Here is a 20,844-nt window from a genome sequence, read left to right on the forward strand (position 1 = left end):
ACCTGCGGCTGCCGGGGCCCCCCCACACGCAGGGGCCGGGGCTCCGCGGGGGCTCCGGCGTCCACGGCCCCCTCCCCGCCCCGCCCCGCCCCGTCCCGTCCCGCCGGGGGGCTCCGGCATAAATAGGGCCCCGAGCGGCGCTCCCGGAGCGGTGCGGCTGGGGAGGGGGTCGGCGGCGGCGACGGCAGCAGCCAGCGCTGGCGAGAGGGTGCAAGGGTCTCCGCCGCTCAGCAGCCCCCCGCTGTCCCCGACCCGCCGTGTTGCCCCCTCTCCGCCGCCCCCATGGACTTACTGGGCCCCATGGAGATGACGGAGGGCTCCCTCTGCTCCTTCGCGGCCGCCGACGATTTCTACGATGACCCGTGCTTCAACACGTCGGACATGCACTTCTTCGAGGACCTGGACCCCCGGCTGGTGCACGTGGGGGGCCTGCTGAAGCCCGAGGAGCACCCGCACCACCACGGGCACCACCACGGGCACCCGCACGAGGAGGAGCACGTCCGGGCGCCCAGCGGGCACCACCAGGCCGGCCGCTGCCTGCTGTGGGCATGCAAGGCTTGCAAGAGGAAGACCACCAACGCCGACCGCCGTAAGGCCGCCACCATGAGGGAGAGGCGGCGGCTCAGCAAGGTCAACGAGGCCTTCGAGACCCTCAAGCGCTGCACCTCCACCAACCCCAACCAGCGCCTGCCCAAGGTGGAGATCCTGCGCAACGCCATCCGCTACATCGAGAGCCTGCAGGCGCTGCTGCGGGAGCAGGAGGACGTTTACTACCCGGTGCTGGAGCACTACAGCGGGGAGTCGGACGCCTCCAGCCCCCGCTCCAACTGCTCCGACGGCATGGTGAGTGCCCCAGGGAAGACGCCCTGTCACAGAGGCCCCTCGACCTCCATCAGCCCAAACCTGCGTGGGGCGAGTCACCTCCTCCTGTCCTTCCCATAGCTGCTTGCTTACATCCTCTCCCTGGGCAGAAGATGAGGTCCCTTCTCCTGCCTTGAACTCCAGCAGCAAAGGGCAACAGGGTCCCCATGCCAGGGTCTCTAGGAAAAGAAGAAAAATCTGTTACATGCCTTTCCCAGGGAAAAAAAAAACCCTGGGAGAAGTTAGGCAGGTTTCCCTGTGTGCTGGGGGAGCTCTCAGGGAAGCAGTCTGGGATGGGTACCTGGGAACTCAGTGAGGTCTGAGCCCTCCTCATGCTTCAGAGCTCCTGGGGCACCTCCGTTCTCATCCTCGGCTGTGTCAGTACTGCGAAGGGCAGCAGCGAGGGAGGTCCCCTTTGGTCATGGTAATTACAGGGGAAAGCTCACAGGGGAACTGATAAAGAGTCTGGGGTTTGTTTTCTGCCATTCGTCATGATAACAGGACAGTCTAAGCAATGGTTGTTGTCTTTCTTGACCTTTATGAAAAAGGTTCTCCATTTCTCCTCGCACTTCGCCTCTCCAAAGACATTGCCCAGCAATGGAAAAAAGACCCCAGCCTTTCAGTCCTGTTCTTTCATTACCGGGAGGGGAGAAGGGTTCCAGAGAGGCTGTCTCACCGCCTAATCTCTTCACTGAGGCTATAGGCTTGGACTCTGTGCTCTGACGCAGGGGTGGTGGGATGTGGTGCCTGGCATGCGGGACAGCTGCCTGGGATGGGATCACAAGGGCACTTTAAGACTTGAGATGATTTTCTATTTTTTGGTGAGGATAATCATCTCTGAGCTGAATATATGGGACTGAGACAGTTGGCAGATGGGAGACAAGATTTACACAAATGACCCCTCCTACAAATACCGCCTTTTATTTTCTTTTCATGGTAGATTAAAGTATGGGAAACAAATATATTGGTCCAGGACTAGGGGCTTTTCTGTACAAAATGGAACTGGGAAGAGAGACTGAAGGAAGTCAAAAGGGACAAAGATAGACTAAAGGCTTTTTAAGAGGAACTCATGTTTGGAAAAGTCTTCGAAAAATAAATCAAAAAAAAAAAGATTGGTTCCTCGCTTGGACACCCTATCGTAAAATGAATGTAGGCACAGGGCAATAACAGGTGAGAATGTTGGAAAACCTCATCTCCTTGGTAAAACTACAGCATTAGTTGTAACAACAGTGGTAATTTTCCTGGTAATTTTCCTTTTGGAACAGCTGTGCCACATAAAATATTTTGGGGTGTTTTTTTTTTTTTTTTGGCAAGTTAAGGTCTGCCTCATTCGAAGACACAAACTTGATAGCATTTTAGCCAGGACTCGAGTGTTAGGGGACTGAAAAACAAAATAAGATAGTTCTTGGGATTTGAGGAATAAGCTGTCCCCCAACCAGTGATCTCACTCAGATTGTTCTCCTTTCCAGATGGAGTACAGCGGGCCTCCTTGCAGCTCTCGTAGAAGAAACAGCTATGACAGTAGCTACTACACAGAATCACCAAATGGTGAGTATCTGCTGTAACGGCAGTGTGAGAAACACGGCGACAGGGACAGCCAATGCAGCAGCCTCCCCTGTGCCTTCTCCGTCCCTGGTCATTTAGCTGACCCCAGCTGGGCTGAAGAAGGAACCTGCCTTTTCAGCCAGCGAGCTGCTGATGCTAGTAGAAGCATCGGATTACCTCTAGATGTATTTGCAAGTATAGGGATATGTTATAGCTGCATTTCCTACTTCGTAAATATAGCATCTGGATAAAAACACATTCCTCTCTGCAATTAATCTTCAGTTTTTAACCATGTTTTGCATGAAGACTGTTCTAACCAGATATCACTGATCCAAATTAGAGAAATTGCTGATGGAATTCCAATTTTCCATTCCCTTTTTATGTGCTGAAGTGAATCCCTGGATCCACCCTCCCCGAAAAGTAGCATATTTTGCTTAGGTCTCTTTCATTTTGCAAATTACAATGTCTTTTGTGGTAATTGGCATCCTTCGTTGATACTCATTTCTTTTGAATCTTTATATGCTCACAAATGAGTACTTTCAGCCACTTGCTGGGGTTTTATGAAAGAACTACATCTTACTGACACACAGTACTCATTGGATAAATTGATCATATCTTTGTTTGTCCTTAGATCCAAAGCATGGGAAGAGTTCTGTTGTTTCCAGCCTTGATTGCCTCTCAAGCATTGTGGAGAGGATTTCCACAGATAACTCCACGTGTCCCATACTGCCTCCAGCTGAAACTGTTGCTGAAGGCAGTCCCTGTTCCCCCCAAGAAGGAGCAAGCCTGAATGATAGTGGAGCCCAAATTCCTTCCCCCACCAACTGCACCCCTCTTCCCCAGGATAGCAGCAGCAGCAACCCCATCTACCAAGTGCTATAAAGGCAGGTCCAGCTGGACTGCACTGAAAAGAAATTGCTCCGTTCTGCCAAGCTCTGAGACCTGCCTTCCAAGACTGAAAAGACTTCAAGACTTGTTCCAGTTTTAAAGTATCATGCAAAATTCCTTATATAACTTTTCAAACCTGTATTACATCAAGATACACCTAGTTATTTATTGGTTGTTAAACTAAAGTTATTTAATATATCTAGAGATAAAATTGTATACCATAAAATGGCCAACGTTTTATCTGGGCTTTGGAGAATAGGAACCTGGCTCTTGAATGTGGAAGAAAACAGAAATCTACAACAGCAGTGGCATGACAGATCCTTCCTATTACCCCTTGTTCTGGCCAAAATAAGGTTGTGGACCATTTTTTGTAAAACATTTTGTATAATTGTAAATAAGAGTTGCTTTGGAAAAAAAAAGGAAAAGGAAAAAAAACCAAAAGATTAAAAACCAAACAAAAAAAGGAAAAAAATATTTAATGTTGCTTGGTTTGTTGTGCCAAACTTTTAACTTTATATATTTATACAATGTGGTTGCCAAGAATGTTTTCAACAGTATTCTAAATAAAGACCCTTATTTATAAAATCTATGGCGTTATCTTGACTTTCATTAGAGCTTCTAGAATTACTAGTGCATTTAGGAGCGGTGTTAAGATCGCTGCCTTGGCAGGAAGAAGATACAGGCTCTGATTCAGCAATGAAATCAAGAACATGCTTCAGCTGCACTACTTTCAATTACTTTGTGTAACGGCATTGCTGAACAGGGGTCTACCTTCTTCACGTATCTTAGCAATTTCTAAACCAAGTCTTACACACTGATGGTCTTTACAAAATAGATTTGTGAAGTAAATAAGCATGTTCCTCTTCCCCCCCCAAGTTTACAATTACATTGCAGGACTTGAGCTTACAAAGCTGTGTCAGAGCTACGAGTCTCAGTAACTCAGATTCTCCAACGTCCACTGCAGCTACCATAAGTTAAAGTCTTGTGACCATATTTTGCAAGACCAGGTACTACACGCCGAGATATACGTTCAGATTTTTCCATTCAAGTTTTAATTTTCAAGCGTTTGTACCATGTTCGTATCAGGTATTAGAATTTAATTTCAAGTGATTTTCTGTCATAAAGTTCAAAATATAGATCACAGTTTTCCTCAAGTTCAGGTCAGAATTTAGGCCAAAGAAAGGCATTTTTAATTTGGATTTGAACTTTATGCACCTCTGGCAACACTACTCCAGGGATTTATTTCTTGTTTAGAGCCTCGCTAAAAATTACCGGTGGGGTATGTTTCACGCAGTATACATGTGTAACCTTGCAAGCTTGCCCTGCTCAGGGTTAAGCCTGGAGCAGATTGTCATTGATAAGTAACCATCGGAGCATACCTGTACATTCAGACAAGAATAACCAGCAGCTACAGTCCATATTCAACAACCTGTTCCTTGTCATATCCCTGTGATTTATGGCTTTTGTTTAAACTTCACAGTAAAACAAACAAACAAACAACAATGAGATAGCAGCAGCTCTAAATACTTAGGTGATTATTACAGAGGGAATTTGTGCAGCTCTTACCTCTTAAGCAGGACAAAGTAAGAAGGGAACAGCTCATCAGCTCCCTCATTGTGTGTGGTGACCATGGTGGATGACAAACTGGTACTCTGAGGCACGGGACCACTGCGCAGATCGGAGGGGACTCTGAGGCAGGGCTGTCCCCTCTACACCTTCATCAACGTCCAGCTTTGTAAAGGTGTCGCATTGACTTTGCTGTGGGCAGAAAACAGTCCAGGTTGTAAGTGTTGAGCTTACCCCTTTTCCCCCTCTTATTTACCTTCATTTTTCCCTTAAATATAAAAAGGAAATGAACTTGCGGGTGTGCTCATTCATACTGTCATGAATCAGGAGTGCCTCTGCTAACGTGAGAAAAATGCCCCATGCTATTTTGATCAAAGCCACTACCTTTAACTCAAAAAACTAAAGAAACACTGCTAGAGCCCCACAAATCAGTACTTCACATATAAATTATAACAATTTCATTGCCTCCAGCAAACAAACAGGCGCACAATGAAAAAAATGCTTGTGAGAAATACCACGACCTTGTCGTCTTTGTACTCCGAGCCTGGTAAAAACATCATGGATTCAAATTCACAATCACGATAATGAAAAAAATAGAAATACTTTTGCCAGCTCAGGGACTAAAAAGACTATTTATATAAACTGGCAGCACAAAGCTGCCGCTGTCTCACTTTGAGACCCCGCTTCTATAGGACACAATAGGAAGCACCCCGCCGTACAGCTGGCACGGCACGACGGCCGCAGGGTGCTTGTGCCCAACAATGTACATGCAGTTCCACGTGAAGTCATGTATATTGCATTTCAGTGATTTATTTTAGCAACCCAAGTTTCCACATACTGATGTTAATGTTACAACAGAGAGCAAGCATTTAGCACATCCCAAAATAGATGGATGGATAAAGATGAAAAAAATATTCATAGATTTACTGTGCAGAACCCATCTTTTTCCCACTGATGTCAGTGAGAGAAGTCCACAGGAGCAAGACCAAAGGGCATCAACGCTGATAAATACACACTTAGATTACAGCTATATTTATTTTTCAACTTAAATAAGAAAAATATACACCCTGTGCAATTTTTGCCCGTCTATTTCTAAGGCAGTATTTTTAAAATAAATGCCTGAAATTACTCTCCTCATTTGTGCATCAAGAGGATGGCATGTTGCTGACGGAAGTACAACCCCGTCCATGTGCAAACATTTCAAAGTCGGAAAAAATTTGGATTCTGAGCTTTGTTTCAGTTCCAACTGTGACAAGGAACATAAGCAGAGCTGAGGAACAGATAAGACTGACCCAGCGTTTGCAAACTTTGGTTCTTAAATTGGGCTCCTGAAAACGCATTTAGGGATCACCCTGCAAGGCAAACTGCAGTCTAGCTGGGTCTACAGACACACACCAACAGTCTGAAACCATCGATTTATAGCCTATGGGTTCCGAGTCGATATTCTGCAGGATGAAGATTGAAAAAATCTGAATGTGGCCAATGGCACTGACATGCAGAGCTTAGGGAAAACTGAGGAGCACTGCAAACCAGACCCTTCCTCTTCTCAAGCTGCCTTGACACGGCAAGTCAGAGCCAGACCCAATGTAGGTGTGAAACTTTTCACTGAAGGTTTTAGACCTCTTTGATGCTTCCTACAGAAGGCTACCTCCAGAAAGTCAGATAACTACTACTAATTAAAGAAAATTAGCTGCTCTTGACCATGAAGATAAGTGTGTATCTTAGCAACGTTTGGTTTGATTTGGTAGCTTCAGAAAGCTCTGCTGAAGCTGCATGATGAAACCAGCACTATTGGTTTATCTTACTCAAACTTATTCAAACTGTTGCAATGGATAAAGAGAAAGGGCATAAATGTGTATGTTAATTATGTATGCTAAGTGCTTTGGTTTTGAAATTTCATCAGGACATTTACAAATATACAAAAATAAAGGGATCTTTTTTCTATTTTCAGAATTTTAAATAACAAAAAAGTGCAATAAAATTGCCTTTTTTTAAAAAAAATAACAATGTTATTATACACCCTTTCCCAAATTATCATTGAGACTGCTACAGAAATATTCACAAACTAAAAATTCAATTTTAGCTGTAAGAAAAATATTAACTACTGCTGGTATATTTTTCCTTTTAAAACGTTTTATCATCTGTATCCAATAGTAATAAAGCAATATTAAATTGGCAGTTTTGTACCAGATGCTGCTCTTTTAAAATGACTTGTCATTTTGAGCACAAGATAAAGACCTTATATCAGACCTTACTGAATGTGGAAGGAAAAACAGTTTGCATTTTACAGTTTACATTTTGCAGAGATACTTGAAAGTGCAAAACCTGCTCATTTCACTCGTAAAAGCAATATTATCATCACCAGAAGAACCACATCCAAAGGCAAAACAGAGGAGCAAACAAGATACCACCTGCATGTTAAATTATTTCCCTCTTGATTAAAATTATTAATTTGTTCCTTGAAATCAGTGGCTGAGCTTCCGACTTCAGTGGGACTAGTTTCAAGCTGCTGCACATAGTACCACCTGGGAGAGTGCCCACGTAGCAGCACAAAGCCACGCACGATCCCCCTGCTGCGCCCTTGCCTGTGCTCAGCTCACTGACCCATTTCTCTCACAGCGGCTTGGGATACGCTGATCCCCAGAGCGTAACCACAGGCTTTACAAGCTCACCCTATCTTGAAAAACAGAAAACAGAAACTATCCTCCTAATAACGCTGAAAATCTTCAGCGTTTCCAAAACGTGTGGCTGACAGAGCCTGCGACACCAGGAGATGGTATGAAGGTCATTTTGCATAACTTCCATTCAGCAGTCGGCTTCGCTAGCAGTGTGCAGAATTGTCTTCTTACCATCGGAGTGCGCATCTCTGACAGCAATGCTGCATTCAGCGTGCGAGAGTGCGGTATGGAAATAGTAGGCCCAATGCCAAACATCCCAGAGATCATCTTGAGAGGTATGCCTGAGCCCCTCACTAAGCACTACTTACTACTGCTTCTCCGCTAGCCCTGCCTCAGCCTTTCGAATCACGTTTTTAGTAAATCTGTTGCACAGCCATGACTTCCTCTCCTTGGTCTATGCAGCTCCCTTCTCAAAAAGTTTGTTGCACAGCTGGGAATGACACTGAGTAGAGACTAGTGGCTCACCACTCAAAATTTGAGATTTCAGGGCTAACAAGGGACAGAATGAGCCTTAGTGTAATACAGAAGAGCCCCCGCCTTTTCCCTTCCCACCCAGGTCCCATCAGGAATTAGGAACTTCAGTAACTTTTATTTACTGTATGGGTCTTAACAACATCATCAAGTGTGGTATTTTATATAAGACTCAGGGAATAACCCCATATTCGTCAGTAGGCAGGCAAACACTGAGTATGAAGTGAAGCTTTCCACTATTTATATGAAAATGCATTTAAAATTATGACAAAAAACTAATAACCTACTTACCTACTTCAGTGAGGTTGTGATCGGTATAAAGGGCGTTGTTTTTTTTGTTTGTTTGTTTTTTTGTTTTTTTTTGCTTGGAGTCAGATTCATTCAGAAGTCTGGGTCTCAGCACAGTCAGCTAATGTTGCAAGTGCATGGTTGTAAAATGGGTAAAAAACACCTGCAACTGTGGAAACCCTCCGAAACATCAGTCCTCCCTTGGCAGCCTGAACTGACCTTGAGCTATTTATTTGTCCAACAGCGGCATCTGCTGGATAATTTGCAGTCTGCATTTCTTTGTGAGGTCTACTCTTGGTGAGTTGAATCTTCTGTTTTCTCATCTTTTCATAATGGAAGATCAGTTGGTGGAGAAACGGCAAAAATATTTACTGTCTTCAGTCACCACCTGGAGCCCCATACACCAGGGAAATGCCAAGCAGTTTGCTACCAAAGAGCCTTCTTGAAAAAACAGGAGACAACTGGAAGGAATAGCAGTTTGTTCGTTTTTTTACTGATGCACAAATCTGGAGAAATCAGTCTATTTTCCTTTGGGTATGGACTGAGCTGTTAGAAATGGTGCTGGGGGAGACAGGTTACTTACCAGAAGGCAGGGCTTGCAATGCCATGGTCCCCTGGTCCTCAGTGGTACACAAACCTCGGCATGCACAGTCACCTCCACCTAAAATGCAGGTGTAGAACAGGACAAGCTGAGAAAGAGTCTTACATAATATTTGGACAGAACAATTCAAACTACGCAAGGAAAACATTAGCAAGTGTAGAGGTGACATACCTAAAGATCATCTACCTCACACCTTGGCCATAAAACATTCCTTTCCTTCACATGGATGCTTTACTTCTGAATCCTCAAACGAATGCACATGGCTGACGTATCTGAAAGACAAACCCTGATTGACTTTTATTTTACCTGTGGCTCAGCTTCACGTTCTGGGAGGATATAAGGGTCCTCTTGGTTCACTGATGACCGCTGTGTGCAGTGCCCTGTGTCTGACTGACTGCGAGCCAGGATGGTTGTTTGTTTCTTTTTTTTTTTTAAGGAGATGATCCATCACATTTGGAAACAGATGTCCTGTGAGACCTGTGCGTTCAGCTCATGACCGTTTCCTCACATGTGGTTCTGTTTGAAATAGGTGGTTTCGACTAGCACTGTGTGGCAACATTACAATCCTGCCATTTGTGAGAAAGACTTTTCATTTTCAGTTGGTTGTTCACAGAAGAGAGTCAGCAGGCCTGTACAAGTAAAGCAATGCCTTGTCGTTACAACTTTCTTTACTTTGCCTTATGCTACTTGTGGGTTTCCCAAGGCTGAAACTCAGACAATCCATGTGCCTTTTATGCTAACAGGCATATTTTATTCCTACTTGCTGCCACGTGAGTGGAAATTATATTATTGCAATTAATAAGCAACTTGTGTTTTTTTTCAGCCGCTAGAGGGCAGCATTTCTATGAAAAAGAGGAACTAGATGATTTCTTCAGTGCATACATATATATTTTCTTCCTAAACTTTTATATAAATCACTTCTTCAATTCAGGTACAGCATTTCACACCACGACAACCGAAGAATGTACTGAATTCCTGCCTTGTGTAACTTCATCGGTTTTACTGGCAATTGACACCGCGTTGGCACCCTTATCTGTAGGATTTATCACAGCGAGGCCAAATTCATGGCTTGCGAAGATTCACTTCTATGTGAAAAATCACAGCCGTTTATGTCTATATGGCAAAGTATCCCTGTGAGTTGAATAAAGGTGGCTAGGATAAAAGCTGTATTATAGCTAAGCATTTACACAACAGCTTGTAGATGGAGTCCTGTTCTTCAAATAGGCCGGCTAATGCTCCCATTACAAACATAATGCCATAGAAATACAAACGTATACAGGGAAGAACATGTGTCACACTAGTCATTTCCTTCGTTTTGGAAAGGAAGCATGGTATGCGCTCAACACAGATGCTCCATGCTCTCGAAGGCGGTCTTCTAGAGAACTAAACACTTGAAATAGCTTGCAGTTTAGAGCCAGCTGCACAAAATGTAGGCCCAAACATGCCTTTAGAAAGCTGCACAAATGCCAATTACATTAAACGATATGAAAAAAGCAACAAAGTAATGTGCCTAATTAACAAAGCTAGAGATGGAGCCAGCCATTTGGTTTGAAGTACTTCCAAGAGAGATGTTAAATCCAATGGCCAGGGCAACTCTGGAAGAAATAAATTAACATGCTGGGTTAATATTTCAAGCTCTGTGGGCGTAAACTGTGTGTGGTGAGGGGAAGCAAAGGTAAAAATATCACAGGGTACTATTTTGTTTGTTTGTTTGCCAAGGACACTTTAGCTTTTGCCATTTATTTATTCTTCACAGTATGCTAGAAAATATGCAAGATGACAAAGTTATTGGCATTGCGTCACTGAATTTCCTAAACTTATCTTTTTGCCACCTGTTCAATCAATCTCAAGGTCAAGAGAAACCATTGTCTTGAGTGAATGAATTACAGCATAGGCACATTCGTGAAAAATACATTAGCAGTGTTCTTTTATCTTTAGTACTGTGTGCAACCACAGCTTAAAGAAGCCTCTTACCATAGGGCTTCTCTGAGAAATAAGATGTAGTGGTTTGTGCAGCTATTTTTTTGTTTGTTTTAAATTGGTTGGAAACAGAAGTGCTGAGGTACTAACAAGCCAACTCCTGTTCCTACCCCTGCCATCAGTCCAGTTCCAAAGAGTGTTTATCACTATGGTGATAAGTGCTATATACATACATACATACATATATATATAAATAAAAGACAAAACTTACTCACAAGCATTATAGGCCTTTGACTTCAGCCTGGGCGTGGAAGAGGAAGGCGCTGTTCTGCTGTCAGCTCTGCCTGGTACAAATTCTGAGGAAATGACATCAAGGCTCAGGTCTTCAACATCTCTCTTGCTGTCTTCTGTCATGAGAAAGATATTTAGGTTAAACCAAAGCAAAATGCAAGCTCCTGCTAGCTAAATGCAACCTAGTGAATTGTCCATGTACAAGCAGAACCAAGATTCTGTGGACCTCAGGTCTCTTCCGTCTATGAGCAGGAAGGATCATGATTTTCCACTTGAAGCTAGATAAATCTGTTCTAGAGCTCTGCGGTTAGAGATGTACTTTCCTTTCTCACTTTAGAATTACAAAGATGTCAGAGAATGCCCTATACATGGCTTTGTTCTGCAATATTTTTTCTGGGTCCCATATCTAAGAACTGACTGATAGCTGTCCAGTCCAAAATCATAGATACCAGTCATTCAGTAAGCTCTGCCCACCACAAACTCCCAAGCCGCAGCAAGTACTGTGGCTTGAATCCTTTCCAGAACTCATCTATTGGCAGCTGTTTCCATCTACTCCTTCTTGAGCAGTTCTGCCCAGTCCCTAGGGAAGAGCAGACTGTCACTGCACTGAACTTGCTTGCTGTGAGCTGGTGGCTCATGTTTTACCTGAATATGTCGTTTCGCCTCATCTGCTCCCTGGTCTCTTTTTGCAATAAGAATTCTGAGTTCTGCTCCTCATGAATGACAAAAAAAAGCCGTTCCTTAGATGTGGATGACAAAACGTTATTCCCTCTTTTAAATACAAATGATTATTATTAGAAAGACAGAAAAGGCTGATCAATTCATTTAATCCTCACACCTGATAGGTAGGTAGTGATTCCTGCACATTTGTTCTGCAGCTGAAGCAACATACTTTTGACACATCTTTGCTTTGTGGTGACTGAAGGCATGTGACCTTCAAGCACTTCACGATCATCAGCATTACCTGTGGCTTTCATGTGGTGGGATTTTTTTATTTGCTTTCTTGAGTTTTGGTGGATGTTTTCTTTTTTTTTGGTACATCATGCAATGTACAAGTTAAAAAAAATATATCAAAACCCATGTCTACTTCCATGTCTTCTATTTAAGACACCAGTGGCTACATTTCCAGACATGCAGCTGACCCTTTAGAAATCTTGGTTGGTTGAGCAGATGTCTAGGTACATAAGGCTCATTTATTAATTTTTCCCCATCGCTATTTATGTACTTGTTAACTTGCTCTCTACAGACTAACATTTATTGGTCAGAGTTAATTAAAAGACTTTTTTTTTTAACCAAGTTAATTAGTTTCATATTTTCACTGCTACAAATTTTACTTGTTTTGATAGACCATGTCTAGCCTGATTTCCAATTTGACTAAATGTTCTTCAGACCTCCTGGACCTTTGACATGCATGGCTGAAAATGCAAGCCTTAATGCATAAACATCATTTTTTCTTCCAAAGTACCTCTAAATACCTCCCTAAACACAAGACACATTCTGCAGCTCCTACTCAGTCTTTGCTTGGGATGGGGGAGAAATAGTTGGTAGGACAAGCAACGTAACATAACATGGAAATGAAGCTGAAGAAGAATCTGTTAACAATCCAAATGCAATCATCTGGGTTTTATCCCAACCAGTACTGTATGTAGTTATATACAGTCAAACACCCCCCCCCCCCCCGCCCCCAGTGACCACATAAACATACACTCAGGAAAACTGGCAGTAATTTCATTGAATTCCCACATCACCTTTTCTGGGATGTGCTGTTCTTTTAAGCATACATTTATTTGCTTGGCTTACATGGTGGTCAAACCGGGCTACAGAAGTGCAGCACCACTGTAGCACTTCTGCGTGGAGATCTCTTCATCTGCTGAAGGGCTCTTAAGGGAATTACAGCGAAAAAGCAAATAAAAAGCTAAACTACTTCTAAATACATAAAATACCATCTTTTTCTCCACATTTTATTAGGTAGGATGCCTGTAAGCTAGAGAACAGTCCTAAAAGAACCCATAGGAATATATTTTATCTGTAATTAGTCTGAAAAACTCCACAGAAGGCAGGCCCATATTATGGATTTTATGCATACTGGGTACCCCTTTTCTCCCATCCTTTCACAGGAAACCCCTAAGTATGCTCCTGTAGGAGCTCTTGTAGGATAGGCATCCATCCTAGAGGCACAGAAAGATCCACTTTGACACAAGAACAGAGCCCATCTAAGGAAGATCCACTTCTGAATTCTCGGTGGCCAACTCTGAGCATCTTATGCCACCGTGATCTTTCTCAGCTTCCTTGTTATTCCTCAGCCCCTTTTATTTCTGGAATACCTAGAGGCAAGGAGTACAACTGCAAAGCCTGGCAGAATCCACAGATGAATCAGACTGAATCAGTAAACAATGACTAAACGCACAGTGTCTTAGGAACAAGCATGCCACTGTGCTTCATAAGCCAAACCATTTAAATACAGGCCTACTGCAGATCTTGTGTATTAGCAGGAATATCTCAGCCACAATCTGTAGGGCTGGTACAACCCTTTTGCACCATCGTTCCTAGAGAAGGCTTTCCCAGGTCCTGGAAACTATGGACAGAGCATCCTCCTGCTCCCTGGAGTGCACAGTTACAGCACATCCCAACAAGGGAAGGCTGAGGACAAGCTAATAGAGGTGCCATCCGTTCACTATTAGCACTGATCTAGCTCTCAGCACATCACTTAACTGGAACGAAAGCCTACTATTTGGCTCAGGAACAAGCCAAAATCAGGCAATCTGCATCCCCAGCAGCTGGCCAGAGATTTGTGACAGAAGGTGGATTTTGCTTTCCATTCACTCACAGTTGAATTGTATAAATCCTGGTTATTTACTAAAGAAATGCAGCAGATTTCATCCTTAGTGCCAATTATTTAACTAGCATGACTGGAACTATTATACTTTATATCTCTTCATATGCAGCACACAAAGAATTACTTTAACAGGATTAAGCATCATATTTCACAGGACCGTCCACATAAATATTTACAAAGCTAGAGAACAGCAAAGACATCTCAGAGTTATTGATTCATGTCAAATATTGAGAAGCTGGGTTAATCAAGGGATTTAAGCACTGCTTTAAACATTTGAGTCAGCATTGCTGAGATTTATTTCAACTATTCTTACCTTTCAACACCAAAAGTTTTACGAACCATTTATAAAGATGAAGATTTACAGGCCGTTTTCCCACCTGCTCATCTGAGAACATTTCAGTCAGTGCTGTAAACTCAGGGTAGGCTGGAGAAATAATAAGAGTTGTGGGAAGTGAATCATTCAACAAAAATAAAGCTCTCATTTCAATTAAAAAAAAAAAAAACAGAAAGAAATGATCTAATCATTTTGATGTATTAGAGAAATAGTCAGCTGACAGGCAAGCATACGTTTTATGTAAAATGCAGCATGTTCTCTCCTCTTCAGTCACAAAGAGACCCTAATTTATTTTTTTGGTGGTTAAATGAAAAAGATATACTTGAGGCACTGAGAACTGCACACCTTGTTCAAGAAAAGACTAGCAGCTCCTGTTCTGTATTCTGTATATTTTATACGTGACATATGTATGTCTCTATCTATGGGATCGTGTCTGTTGCTGTGTGTTCATGCACCTGCAAATTAGCTGAGATTTTAAAAAGTCACTACAGCATTAGTAGAGTTTCATTTTCAGAAAAAGCTGGCTAGGCCAATCTCAGAAAGGCAAGGACCTTTGATGACTCTCCAGAACAGATCACCTATAAATAAAGCCAAATCACTAGCCACTTCTGAAACTCTAGCTGTAGTACATGGTAGGAGCTACATCGATCAGCTCTATGTGCACCTATTTACTCTTTTAGACATGTAAATTTAGAGCCTTCAGGATTACTTCACTCAGCTCCTAGTAACACGTATTTAGCAGCTTCCATAAGCATGTTTTCGTTATGCGCTGACATGAATCTTCCAATATTGTAAGTTGAATTTCCCTTGCCACCAGCAGCTTGTTTTGCTGGATCTTGCCTAGATCAGCAAGACAAAGACAGAGACAAATCTATACCCTTCACAGAAATACACTTTGCAACAAAGCGACACATCAGCAAAGCTGTATGCCTTATTTCAGTTACTTACAGTAGATTTTCCCTTGATTTCTTGAGGAACAATCATTTCTGTTTTGGGGAATGCTCATCAAAGATAAATTGTGACACTTTCACTACAGCCTTGACTAAAGTACATCTAGAAAAGGACACCATTTCTGATCAACCTGTATGCTTCAAGAGAAGCACAGGGCCTGGCCCAGACCAGCTACGTGCTGGATTCAAGCAGGTGTTGGGTGTAAGACAGCCATTTGCAGCACTTGCTGCCCTTCTTGCCAGGAAGGAAGAAGCAGTCTTCTCTCTCCCTATGAGAAACAGAGTCTGGAAACCATCTGAGCCCTTTTACAAGCAACAGAATGCTCCTCGTTTGTGTGCGCAATCCCAATCGTATTTACTCAGTTTCACCTCCCATAACCAAGTGGATTCAGGTGGGAGTTTCTCTGAGTTAATGATATGAGGAAAGACCAATGACAATCTCTAACATAAGACAACATTACTTTCATTTTTCTCCCAGAGCAATTTCCATTTAGCTCATAGTTTGATATCCATCCATGCAATGCTGACGTTTCTACACTGGCACTCTTTCTGAAGGATCCTAAAAGGGTCTGCAAAACAAAGCCAACCTTCACTCACAATCAAACACGGCCCAGGACAAACGGATGGAGAACAAAATGCAATCCAGCAGGCGGAACGCAGCAAACATTTCTCATCTCGCAGCAAAGCCATGCAACGCTTGGAGAACATGGATGAATATGAAGTCCATATTCAAGCAAAACCTAGGTAATTAGGGAGAAAAAAATAGCTTGATAAGTATACAGGAGCTAGCACTCAATCTATCCAGCTTCTATTCCCATGGCTACTCTCCCTAAAAGCAGCATGACTTCCTTGAACTGGGCTTTGTGCTACACAGCCCTTCAGGCATGCGGCACCTCTACGGCCCCCTCAGTCAACATCAAGCACCAATCAATTATTTTCTCCTTCATTCTCATTCTTTCCATGGAACGCTTTCATCCAACTATTGACCGTCCAAAGGGGTAAATCTAACCTTTCAGAAAAGTAATATCATCTCTGCAAGTGCAGCTTTGTTTGTTTTTAAATGAGTTTCAAGGACAGAGCGAGTACATTGCATGTTGAAGTACATCACAGCTTTACATTTCAAGACCTCAAACCAAATGATTTACAAGGATCAATATTAACAGATAGAGCAATTCACAGCATGATGTAATCTAGAACTGATGAAGAACTGCATAGAAATACTGTTGAGTTGTCATGAATTTAATACAAAACAGCACAGATTGAATTATAGCATTCGAGCATTACAAAACTGGTATTCCAGCCCTGTCTGCCTTTTGTTTTGAGATTACAACTCTTACAAATAAATCTCTCCCTCTCAGCTTCCTCCAGCTTTAAAACATTTTAAATGTGCTCTCCAACTGTATTCAGAGATGCACATAAAGTCACAAGTTTTCTAAATGTCTCTTTTCCCTCTTTATTTTTTTTTTGCTTTTCTTAGAATGGTCAACAAGTTTTGTAAGAACCCTTTTGTTTGAATATAAACTGGCTGATGTACTCAGACTCGGCAGGCTTGAAATTAAGGAGCTACTGCTTCATTAGTAGTTACCATTGTTGGTCTCCTTGTCGGGCACCTCAGTGAACGAAGAGGCTAAAGAGTTGTGCAGAATGAGATGCTCTTGTTAGACTAGCAAAGCACCAAAGCAAAGCTTCCTTGTGTGCTTTCCGTACCTACACAACACTCTGTGATGTTGATCTATGAATCCAGCATCTTCCTTACGTGGTAAAATGACTTCATACAAAAAGAAAAAAACATTCAAAGGTTATTAAGTTTAGGTATATTAGGGAACGTATGCTCAGTCATGCCCCACCCCCTAAAATGAGAAGAAAAATCCCTTGGAGTTCAGATGAGAAACCAGTGAGCTTCTCGACTAAAGCACTAAGTAGAAAGCAGTGGATTTAGAAATGAATAGCACACAAACCTACACGCTAGGTTTTTCTTTGTGGACAGAATTTAGGCTTTTGTCTGAAAGACAACCTACCTTTCATTGTATACTGTTACCCTGCGGATGCTGAAGCATAGGGCAGCAAAGGTGATGCCAGGACACCAGACACAGAGGCGAAAGAAGGACTTACTCTTCCTGTGTCATCAGAACACAGGAGGCAGTGGGGTGACCTAACACAAAGGATAAAATTAGCGAGAGCACTGATTCTTTTCTTCTGTTACGCAGGAGTTTAAAAAATAAAACAGACTGATGTCTCAAAGCTATATTTCTGCTGTCACCACCAGAAGTGTTGATTTAGAAGAACAGCAAAGGTTGTAGGCACTCCAAATGACTTTAAGAGGACTGCTCGAACTGCATCTCTACTCTCCTGGGTAGCAGCTGTGCAACTCTAGCCTCTCAGAAGGCTCCCACACTGAAAAACCTTTCTACACTCCACAGCTTTTTTTTCCCCCTCCTTTAGCCAAGCTTTGGTCAGCCACAGCTCAAGGCAGATCATCAAAATCCCTCACCAGAATCAACTTGGGAAATAAAATGTAATTCCAAGGCCAACACCTTTTAACGCATTTTGAGAATTTCTGATAACATTACCTGCTGCTGCTTTACCAGAATCCTTTTCCAGACTGTGAAATATTTGAACCACCTACCAAATCTGTGCCTCCCGCTCAGGTCTCCCAGCACTCTTAAAACTTTATTAGTTCTTTTTGGCAAGTAAAAGTTAGGAATGTAACTATTAATTTAACTTAAAATGACAAGAGTTATCAGGGAAAAACTAGATAATTCCTGGACACGCACATCCAGCTTCATATGAAGACCTCCCTGTTTAACTTCTCTTTCCTGGGTGGAGAAGATACCCATCAGGGAGGTATAGAGAGTCAATGACCTGAGAGTAGTCCAAGGGATCTAAACTTCTACTCTTTCGTTCATTTCATTCATTCGTTAACTTCACTGCCGTCAGTGGAGCTGTATAGGTGATCAAACGCATGATCCTGCTTCTGCAAATTACTGTATTGTCTATAACACAGGGCTGAACGCACAGAGGAGACAGACAGCTATTTTGGAACTGAAAAGACTGAACATGGACATGCCTGACTGTGACAAAAATTATACAGATGTTCATCCCATGTACACAGTGAGATTCTATAATCCACTAAGACCTTAAAAATCACTGCAGAGTAAGGGGAGACCCTTCAGCATCCCAGCAGCTGAAGACAGAGACTTGTGGTTTGAGCCAAAATAAGAAATGGTTGTAACATGGATATTTTTCGGTGGGACTAGAGGGGCAGAAGTGCTGCTACACAGTTTGGGATTAAATGAACCTCTAAGGAAAAATTTTGCCCCTAAATTGGAATATCTTTGAAAACAATTAGGTTTGCTTTATCTATTGTAGTTCAAATATTTCCATTTGAAAAGGATTTTATTTTATTTATTTTACACAAAACCAGAATTTTATATCACTACAGGGAAGGCTTAAATCGAAACTTTGATGATACACAGCACCTACTGGACTGAATTGAAACATTCATTTTACATAAATCAACTACTACCTAGTTGATAATATCAACTGTCACTAATTAATTAAGTTAAAATCATACTATAATCTTCAGTGCAAAGCATTCTTTGCATTTTAGCAGGTAGATACTTTCTGCTACATACCTTATTTAATAAAGATCTTATTTTCTAATAGTTTCCCCCTTAAACTTCTATAAAAACTTGGAAAATGATGTTCTCTTTTCCTTTTCCACATCAAAATAATGTATAAACTTATTTTTCCAATTTATATTTCTAAGACAGCTTCTCATTTCGGTGGCTATATTGCTCCAGATCCCTCAGCTCCCCCTCACCCGTTAACCTCTGATTTGGAGCCTGCTCACGGACCTTTTGCAGTAGGCAGCTCTTGGTGGCTGCCAGCTCTCCTTTCCCAATTACAGCCTTTGTATCTTCAAAGAAACCTCACAGGTTGCTTTAGCGTGGCCTCTCCACCTGAGCCCATGACAACTGCCTTTAAGCAAACCTTCCATGTTTTAACACGTACCTTCAGGTCACTTCTAAGGTCCTGGACCAGCCTCCAACAGACACCCAGGCTAGAAGGGAAAACGAAGCAACAGAAGCTGCAAGAAATCCCTTTCATCCCCACAGTTGCCCGAGATCTCCGTACTGAAATTCCTAAAGAGGAATCACTGATGGGGGATAAAGTAGCATGGAAGGCAAGAGCTGATGAGCTGGAAAAGAGCCTCTACAGCTGTGGATGTGCCACCGGCCTGGGATGCACAGATCCTCCCTCCTGGGTTAACCTCTGTAACTCTCAGTCTGCCCTACCATGCGTCCCCATTGATCCCTAGATCTATTGTTGTGAAAGACAGTAACTTAGGGCAATTATAAAATCACATTGTGATTTTGTTTTTCTTGTCAATGAGTTATCATCCCCTTTTCCTTTCTTAACTCTAGGCTCACGTTTACAGACCTGCCCTCTTCTCACTTTTTGCCTTCTTTCTGGCAATTCGCAAGCCCTTTAGATAACTTTTCTGTGCTTGTGATTCTCACATTTCTCCCTATACCACCAGTCTTTCTCTACTCAACCCAATGCTCAGGTAGCTGGTAGCTTTTAAGAGATTTTGTCATTGTCTTAAGGTAGTTAAGTACAGCGTTGCCTTGGCTTAGCCTCACTTTCCCTTTTCAGTTTCACTGCCAATAGCAGTAATGTGCTCCCTATTGCCTTATTGTCCTCCCTTTTCCCACAAGTCACACAGCACCCAGCTCCTAGGCTTCCTTCTACCCCACCAGGCTCAAGACCAACCTGTTACCATTTTTACTAGCAAATCTGTCCTTTAAGCCTCTTTGCTACATCCTGCTGCAACCACCGCAATGTTTTCTTCTCCACACCCCAAACACATGCAATGCTCCTTGGCAGCCTGAGCCATATGCCTCCCCTTGCCAACCCAACCACACCACCTGCCCAGTAGCAGCCCTTCACTTGTTCTTTGCTGCTTTTCCAGCATGTCCAAACCTCCATCTCCCTTTGAGGCCCAACCTAACCGTGTTCACAGAATAATCTAGGTTGGAAGAGACCTCCAAGATCACCCAGTCCAACCCCTGACCTAACACCAACAAGTCCTCCACTAAACCATATCACTAAGCTCAACATCTGAATGTCTCTTAAAGACCTCCAGGGATGGTGACTCAACCACTTCCCTGGGCAGCCCATTCCAATGCCTAACAGCCCTTTCGGTAAAGAAGTTCTTCCTAACATCCAACCTAAACCTCCCCTGGCGCACCTTTAGCCCATTCCCCCTCGTCCTGTCACCAGGCACGTGGGAGAACAGACCAACCCCCACCTCCCTACAGCCTCCTTTAAGGTACCTGTAGAGAGCGATGAGGTCTCCCCTGAGCCTCCTCTTCTCCAGGCTGAACAACCCCAGCTCCCTCAGCCGCTCCTCGTAAGACTTGTTCTCCAGACCCCTCACCAGCTTCGTTGCCCTTCTCTGGACTCTCTCGAGCACCTCCATGTCCTTCTTGTAGCGAGGGGCCCAAAACTGAACACAGTACTCGAGGTGCGGCCTCACCAGAGCCGAGTACAGGGGCACAATCACCTCCCTAGCCCCAGCCTGTCCTCTCCTGTCAAACATCACGGTGTTC

At 43.0% G+C, this 20,844-nt stretch overlaps 2 protein-coding genes across 9 annotated transcripts; one reads left to right on the forward strand and one right to left on the reverse strand.

Moving 5' to 3' along the window:
- Positions 1–54: 54 nt before the first annotated feature.
- On the forward strand, positions 55–3,879 carry MYOD1 (myogenic differentiation 1). The gene is made up of 3 exons (XM_083839628.1): positions 55–843; positions 2,331–2,409; positions 3,038–3,879. Exons 1-3 carry the CDS (start codon positions 283–285, stop codon positions 3,286–3,288), a joined length of 891 nt encoding a protein of 296 aa, XP_083695754.1. The 5' UTR covers positions 55–282; the 3' UTR covers positions 3,289–3,879.
- Positions 911–20,252, reverse strand: LOC310900920 (uncharacterized protein). Of its 8 annotated transcripts, XM_083839633.1 has the most exons (9): positions 17,248–19,131; positions 16,937–16,997; positions 16,815–16,856; positions 15,827–15,969; positions 14,259–14,369; positions 11,094–11,225; positions 8,881–9,527; positions 4,861–5,052; positions 911–1,040 (listed from the first exon to the last, which is right to left on the reverse strand). In XM_083839633.1, exons 4-7 carry the CDS (start codon positions 15,894–15,896, stop codon positions 9,457–9,459), a joined length of 384 nt encoding a protein of 127 aa, XP_083695759.1. In that variant the 5' UTR covers positions 15,897–15,969; positions 16,815–16,856; positions 16,937–16,997; positions 17,248–19,131; the 3' UTR covers positions 911–1,040; positions 4,861–5,052; positions 8,881–9,456. The 8 variants fall into 8 exon arrangements, with proteins under 8 accessions (XP_083695759.1, XP_083695757.1, XP_083695760.1 ...); XM_083839631.1 differs by adding an exon at positions 19,244–20,252 and having other exon boundaries at positions 15,827–17,381; XM_083839634.1 differs by lacking the exon at positions 16,815–16,856 and having other exon boundaries at positions 16,937–19,131.
- Between the last annotated feature and the right edge of the window lie 592 nt (positions 20,253–20,844).

Source organism: Anser anser (genome assembly GCF_964211835.1).
Source record: "Anser anser genome assembly, chromosome: 5".
In the NCBI taxonomy this organism is placed as follows: domain Eukaryota; kingdom Metazoa; phylum Chordata; class Aves; order Anseriformes; family Anatidae; genus Anser; species Anser anser.

What these genes read in the sequence shown, in the direction of transcription:
- MYOD1 (XM_083839628.1), top strand. Translation starts at nt 283, where the DNA reads ATGGACTTACTGGGCCCCATGGAGATGACGGAGGGCTCCCTCTGCTCC. An exon ending in CCAACTGCTCCGACGGCATG is followed by an intron (nt 844 to 2,330) that starts GTGAGTGCCCCA and finishes TCTCCTTTCCAG; the next exon opens with ATGGAGTACAGCGGGCCTCC. An exon ending in CTACACAGAATCACCAAATG is followed by an intron (nt 2,410 to 3,037) that starts GTGAGTATCTGC and finishes GTTTGTCCTTAG; the next exon opens with ATCCAAAGCATGGGAAGAGT.
- LOC310900920 (XM_083839631.1), bottom strand. Translation starts at nt 15,896, where the DNA reads ATGTTTGCTGCGTTCCGCCTGCTGGATTGCATTTTGTTCTCCATCCGT. An exon ending in GTCCTGGGCCGTGTTTGATT is followed by an intron (nt 14,370 to 15,826) that starts GTGAGTGAAGGT and finishes TTATTTCTCCAG; the next exon opens with CCTACCCTGAGTTTACAGCA. An exon ending in AAAACTTTTGGTGTTGAAAG is followed by an intron (nt 11,226 to 14,258) that starts GTAAGAATAGTT and finishes TTCTCATGACAG; the next exon opens with AAGACAGCAAGAGAGATGTT.